Consider the following 7,254-nt stretch of genomic DNA (forward strand, 5'->3'; position numbering starts at 1 on the left):
ATCTTCTGCATGAATGCTAGAAAGTGATCTTGCATCTCAGGTTTGTTGCGTAGAGTTCTCTTAAGTGCAGCAAATCTGGCTAAAGCTTGTTCTCGATTGTTAGGGAGAGTAAGCCTTGGTACACGAAAGGGTAATGGAGCTACCCAACTGTTGGAGTTGTCCTTGAAGAACTCTTCATTCATAATCTTGATGAACTCCTTGTCTTCGACTGAAGGAGCAATCTTGTTGTCATCACAAGTAGTCTGGTACACTGCATCACCAAGATCCTTGTAAGAAGTGAGCTTGCAGGTAATGCCTTGGAGTACTTGATATGGAACTTCAGGATTGAAATCAAGTCTTTCCTTCACATAATAGTGCAATGGACATTTCATCGATTAATAGGTGTATGATCCCTCCACATTAGTTTTGTAGGAAGCTACATCCAAGAGCTTGTGAGATTGATCTAAACAAACTTCTCCTATTATCACCCATCCAAGATCAAGTTTCTGGGCATAAGGAGCATCATCCGGACCGTTACATAACTCTCCTATTTTATGAACTCTAGGAATGTCTCTCCCTAGAAGAATCAAGATCTTCGCATCCTTGTTAAGTGTAGGAATGCATTTAGCAATGTGGCTCAAATGAGGGTGATGATGTACAACCTCAGGTGTGGGGATCTCTTCTCTGTTGTTCGGTAATTGATCACATTCGATTAGAGTAGGAAGAGGAAACTCTATGTTCTCATATTCTGATGCCACTATAAAGCCATGGGCTCTTCTTCCAGAAGTATTGACCCTTCCTGCGCATGTCTGCAAGGTATAGGACCAGGCCTCTCCACGAATGTTGAATAAGTCAAAGAATTCTGTACTTGCCAACGAGCGTTTGCTCTGATCGTCGAGTATGGCATACATTTTTATAGCATTTTGTGGACATCCTTCAGGAAAAACCCTTACAAGACATATCTTGCTGCAAGACTTGCTATGAAGCCCTTCTCCACACACCTTTGTACATCTTGTGGTTACGGGGTTGGCATGTTGCTCAGTTCTCTCCCCGCCATCATCTGAGGTGGTCTTGGGGTTGCTGCCGGGTGAAGGTTTCCTTTTGAACAGGTCTGAATGAAGAGCGTCCACATGCTTGACACTGTTGCACAGGGAACATCTGATGGCGATCTTACAGTCTCTAGCGAAATGATCGGAGGATGCACAACACTTGAAACAGATCTTATGTTCTTTGAGAAATGTCTTGCGTTCTTCAATAGGCTTGTCCTTAAATGCACGACATTTGGAGAGAGAATGTGGTGCATTATGAATGGGACACTGTTGATCAAGATTACTTGCCTTGGTATCTTGTAATTTATTGTCTGTAGCCAAGACGTTGGACGTGATAGCGGTCTTCCTCACGGCAATAGGATGCCTTAAGTCCCTGAATTTACTGTTGGTGGCAATACCCTTAGAAGTAGTTGAAGGAAAGGTGGTTGTATCTGGATATAGGAAGCTTGGGTCATTCTTGGTTCTTGCGATCCTCCTGACGAACTCTGCAAAATAGGAAAAGGGGGGAAAGGAAACATGGTGTTCATATTTATACTTCGATCCTACGCTAGTCCACTCTCCCTGGAGATAACTAGGCAACTTTGCTACAATAGGATTTACGCCCTGAGCAGTGTCTAAATAGCTAAGACCTGGCAAACTAGGATCTGACTTAGCAATTTCAAGTTCATGAAGGAGGTCACCTAACTCTCTAAGCCTATGATTGTCCTTAACAGAAATCTTAGGAAAGTCTTTTAGTCTCTGGAATAAGGCAGATTCAATGACTTCGGGGCTCCCATAGTCTTGTTCCAGGCGTTCCCAGGCAGCATTGAGGCCTGCTTCAAAGTTGTAAATGTAGACGGATTTAAGTCTCTTTACTTGTTCTGAAGATTGACGCCCCAACCACCTTATTAGTAAGTCAAGTTCTGCTTGAGGTTCAGTGTCCAAGTTCTTGGTTACCGCCTTAAATGTAGATCTCCAACTCCTATAGTTCTCTGGGTGGTCGTCGAATCTAGACAGTCCAGTAGTAATTAACTCTCGCCGAATCATGTACTTGCTGAACTCTGCAATATCAACCCTTTCAGTTTTTACATCCACAGGTGATACTGATGGTGCACCATCTTGAATCATGGTTGGTATCTGATGCTGGCTGATAGGTGGAGAGAAAGGTATTGCAGATGGGTTCAATCCAGGTAAGGGTCTAGCGTCTGAAGATCTCTGTGCATTTGAAGTTGAAGTTAACTGTATTACAGGAGGTATAGAGTTCACTCTGTAGTCTTCTGTTGTTCCCTTGTAATCTCTGTTCACATATGGTTGTGGTGGCACATGAGCTGGATAAGTTGGTACACTTAATTTTGTGGCACGCGGTAGTTGTGGAGTGTCTCTGTTGGAAGGTGCGTCTGGTTGATCAGCTTGCTTTGACGACATGTTGCCTTCTGATTGACTTGCTGGATGATTATGGGAAGAATCTCCAACTGTAGGTGGAACTGTATCGTCGTGGTTCTGGGTTAAGACAAACTGTAGGGTCCTTTCAACAGGGTCTTGACAAGCAGCCAAGCTGGGACAATATGCTCCTTCTTCTTCTAAAAGGGCTTGTTCCAAGACGGATAATTCTGCTAAGGCTACTTCCTTTTCTCTATTCTTCTGAAGGATTTCTAGCTGGGCCTCTGATTCTGCTTGTATTCGTTTAGCTTCTGCCTTGAAGGCTGCTTCTCTTTCAGAAAAGGTGACTTGAACCTGGGCTACTGCAACCTTTTGGCGAGCTTTGAGTATTTGGTCGCTCAATGTTGACCTTACAGAGCAGGACCGCAATGACTTAGAAGATGATTTATGATATGAGCGGGCAGATCTATTTGATTTTCCTGAGTGTCTGGAAGAAGCAGATATACAGGATGTAGTTTCATGTAGTTGTGCTAATCTACCCTCTATCTGTGTCTTTGCTTCAATATAAGTGATATGTCTCTGCTTGTCAGTAGCAATAAAGTTCTTTAATTCTATTGAAGCTTCCTCTACATTGGAATGTGACAAAAGGGAAGAGTACTTTTCAGAAAGTCTTTTATAATTCTCAAATGCCTTCTTAACTCTTGAGAGGGCAGTGTTCAATTGCTCAGAATTGTTGCTAGTTTCATTACTGGCTGTTATACAACTTAAAGTTTTCTCCCATAATGCAGTCAGGTTACTGTATGTCTCTTCCTTACTTGCATCATAAGCCTCCCTTGCCTTCAAAGATGGATGAGGGGCTCTAACAGGACGAACAGAATGCAGCATGGTGTCTGTTTTATCTTGATTACATGCAGGTGACTCATCAGTGGGATCTCTGACAGACATAATGACAAGTGCTGTAGTTTTAATGTCTTGTTTGAAATCTGCAGAAGCTCAGCTCTGTAGGTAGTTACTATTATTTGCAAGCAGGCTGAGCTGGGGAGCTGAACATTTGTATCAATGAGGCAGCTAGAACAGCAGCCTGGCTCACACTGGATGCTCCACTCAGTGCACAGACAAGATTACTGTTCTTCATACAGGAGAATGGTTACTCACAGTTCTGAAGCTGCAGAGATGGCTGTGTGATGGATTCTCATTGAGATTTACTGGAAATTTACTGTTCTGTCTTGGCATCGGTTGTACTTGTGGCGAGATTCGTTTAGACCCAGTCTGTAAGAATGTGTGCAGCAAGTTGAATGATCGCCTTAACAGATAGTTTACTCAATGAATAACAACTTCAGAGGTATTTTCCAATGCTTCTTTATGCTTCAAGGTAACAAAGGTATGAACATAAAGGTGTTTTCATAGGTAAATTTCCAGTGATGTCACATAGCCTCCTCACTCTACAGCATCTTGATAACCACTAAACAAAATGAAGTTACAACAGGAAATGGAGAGTGGAAGCAACCAACTAGTCAGAAACAGCAGGGGTGTGTGGATGATACCAAATAACATTATAATATAACATGTAAATAACAACTGCTAAACAGTAAAGCTGCGTGGCAGCACAGGGGTCATTGAGTAATGTCACTAGCAAATCCACCCCTTTGTTTACTTTAGCAGCAGGGAAAATGACAGCTCCTTCTCTGATCTATAAAGTGAAAAAAAAAAACGGCAATTGTATTTAAAAACTGGCAATGATATTTAGCGGTGGCAATTGAGGGAGTCTCTCTGTATACACTGCTTACTTACTGTATACACTGCTTACCTCCTCTCTTGCCTTTCTCCACTGCTCCCCCTCCCCCATCTGCAGTAGACAACCCCCTCAGCCAAATAGTCAGTCCACCTCTTGGGTTTCAATTACTGTATGGGCACCTGTAATGGCTCACTTTTTCCTATTGGCAAAATGTTTCAGCTGCCGAAATTTCAGTGCATCCCTAATTTTTAAATATTACACAGAAAATAGTTTGTGGTGTCTTTTTCATTGGTGTCCAGGGTGTCTGGAATCGAAACCCATGGCTGCCAGGAGACTTTGATCACTTTTTCATCTCAAAGAGTGTTGCTAATCCTAAGGTAAGTACATTACAATACGGACTTGATCAGAAGTCCTTCTTACAGTGGTAGTAAATTCTCATATTTATTTTTACCTACAGGTAAGTTTATAATAAGGCTTACCTGTAGATAGAATGAATATCTTCTAAACATGCACTATTTAGGAGCTATTCTAGCGAGCAGCAGCTGGTGACATCACCAGCGCATGTGCCCCGAAGGTACGGCATACCTGTGTCATTCCTTCAGAGTCGTGTGTCATCAATCAAGCGGCCGCATCCCAGGAACCTGGAAGGAAGACTGGGTGCAGATGAAAGCTTCTGCAGCGGTGACAGTGGGCTGTTGGAGGGCTTCATTTAAAGGTAAGTCCTTCATAATGTGCTAGTATGTGATGCATTCTAGCACATTATGCCTTTGCCTTGCAGTGGAAAACTTTTTTTTTTCTGTCTATAGAGTTTACGCTTTAAGGGTCATACACACAATGAGAATATCGGATGAATGATCGTCTGTTTTTTTTGCATGCTAGTTTCATATCGAAAACCAAAGATTACTAAAGTTATGAAAATTCTTGTAAGACAAAATGCAACTTCATAAGTGATATAATGTATTGTAATGTATTCTTTGTTTCTGTGCATGCGTGGTCTTGGTCACTGTATTTGTACAAATACTACACTAATTACATGAAAATTGTTTGTTCTGTTACCTTACGAGAAACATTTTCACACTTGTCCCATTGGATATTTTCTCATGAACTGTCATGATCGGCTCTTGAAAGCTGTGTACTAACGATTAGTTTCTTCTTCAAGGATTTTATTCATTTTAAATGAACAATGGTTCATAAATGTACAGAGATATAATATTACAAACATACAGTAGCATTAAGGAAGGAGGCAACATGCTTCCCTAAAGTAACAGTGGGATAAAGAGAAAAATAACATAATACAAATAGCCATTTGAGCATTCAGTCAGTGAGTATCTTATTCTGCTCTATTCAGGTGACTAAAGGAGGCCATTTAGAAAGGTGGAACATAATAAAAACAAACAAACTACAACAATGATGTAAACCCCCTAATGAGGGAACAGTAAATTGAGAACATGAGCCAACTTTGTTAGGGTACAGCGTAAACATAATTTTGTGTTATTATCAAGGAGCGGGGGTTGTGAGGGTGTGGGAGAGGAGATGGAAAAGTGGATGTAAGTAGGGTAAAGGGGTGTACCTGCTGTCCCCTGTGAGTATAGGTAGGACAGAACATTGAGTGTTCATTAGCTGTTTTGCCTAGGTATGTGTGGACTGGTCTTGCATGTAATCAGCTGAATCTAGGTAATGTAACCAGCAGGCCCAAGTACTAGTTGGTGTGTCATGTTATGTTGATAAGCTCTTCCATTTTGGCTGTTTGCCGAAATGGAGGAACCATTCCGCAATGGTCAGGAGATGCTCAGAATTCCACTTTAGTGGGATGCAGCATCTGGCTGCATTAACTAAGTGCATAGCCAGTGACCTATGGTAAACGGAACAAGCTAGAGACAAAGCATGTAGGAGGTATTGTGCAGGCGTATAATCCAGGGTATATGTAGTAATTTTAGCAATAAGGTCATGTACCCTTTTCCAGAATGATTGTAGTTTGGGACACACCAACCAAATGTGTAACAGGGAGACTAATGCGGAACCGCATCTCCAACAGAGGGGGGAGAGTGGGAGATTTTGTGAAGGAGTTCAGGGGTTTTGTACCAGGTAGAAAATAATTTGTATCCCATTTCTTGTGTGTTCACATTTACAGATCCTTTGTGTAGATGGAACAAAATGCGTTCCCAGTCATCCTCAGAAAGATCGAGAGACAGTTGCTGTTCCCATTGTTGACGTGTTTACTGGTCTTCGGTGCATTTTTGGGGAAATGTAGGGAATAGATTGTGGAGATCATGTGTCTTTGAAGTGTTGATCTGAAGCAGATGTCTTCAAATGGCGTGTGAGGTCTGGACAAATCACCAAGGGTGTTGGGGTAATGAAAGAAATGTCTCAATTGGACATACGTCCAAAACTGATTGGTTGAGCATTTTGAGCTTTAGACATACCTATGGCAACAAGGTGCCTTTGTGGAAGAAGTGTTTCACAGTGATGCGTTTATATGGCCAGCTATCGGCCAGAAAATTGGGGGAAAGGCCAGGTGGGAAATCAGGGTTGTGTTGAAGTGGGATGAGAGGTCCAGGGGAATTAAACTCACGGGTAACAGAGGAGGGAAAGGGCTGCAAACAAAAAGAAGGGGGGGTGGAGGGCATCCTTGTCTGGTACCGTTTGATAAGGAGAAGGCATCCTGCAAGTGACCATTAATTTGAACACGTGCTGTCGGCTTAGAATATAGAGCTAGGATATAGTTTAGCATGGTGTTGTTTATGCTGATTGCTTCCAAAGTTGCTTGCATGTAGTCCCAAGGCACTCTGTCGAATGCCTTCTACGCATCAAGGGACAGAAAAAAAACCTTGTTTTGTATAAGAGGTTAGCCAATGATGTATGTTTAGGGTTTTCAGAGTATTATCCCTGGTCTCCATCCCAGGTATGAAGCCAACTTGATCTGTAGATATAAAAGAGGGCAGGAATGGAAGCAAGCGATTTGCCAGTATTTTTGCATAGAGCTTGAGGTCTACATTTAGATAGGTCTGTAATTAGGGACTAGCGCGGGATCTTTACCATCTTTAGGGATTACGGAGACATGAGTTTCTAATGAATTTTGTAGGCTTTGCGGATGAGAGCCCAAGGCGTTAAATGCCATGAGAAAAGGGTTTG

At 42.1% G+C, this 7,254-nt stretch overlaps 1 protein-coding gene across 1 annotated transcript; it reads right to left on the reverse strand.

The window, feature by feature from the left end:
* Positions 1-374: 374 nt before the first annotated feature.
* LOC149461224 (uncharacterized) lies at positions 375-3,332 on the reverse strand. The gene has a single exon (XM_089678643.1). The coding sequence runs from the start codon at positions 3,330-3,332 to the stop codon at positions 375-377; it is 2,958 nt and encodes a 985-aa protein (XP_089534769.1).
* Positions 3,333-7,254: the final 3,922 nt, after the last annotated feature.

The sequence above is a fragment of the Staurois parvus genome, unplaced genomic scaffold (genome assembly GCF_062004578.1).
Source record: "Staurois parvus isolate SC_StPar_1 unplaced genomic scaffold, SC_StPar_1.0 ptg000207l, whole genome shotgun sequence".
Lineage (NCBI taxonomy): Eukaryota > Metazoa > Chordata > Amphibia > Anura > Ranidae > Staurois > Staurois parvus.

Excerpts from the sequence above, each read along its gene's own strand:
- LOC149461224 (XM_089678643.1), bottom strand. The coding sequence starts at position 3,332 with ATGTCTGTCAGAGATCCCACTGATGAGTCACCTGCATGTAATCAAGAT.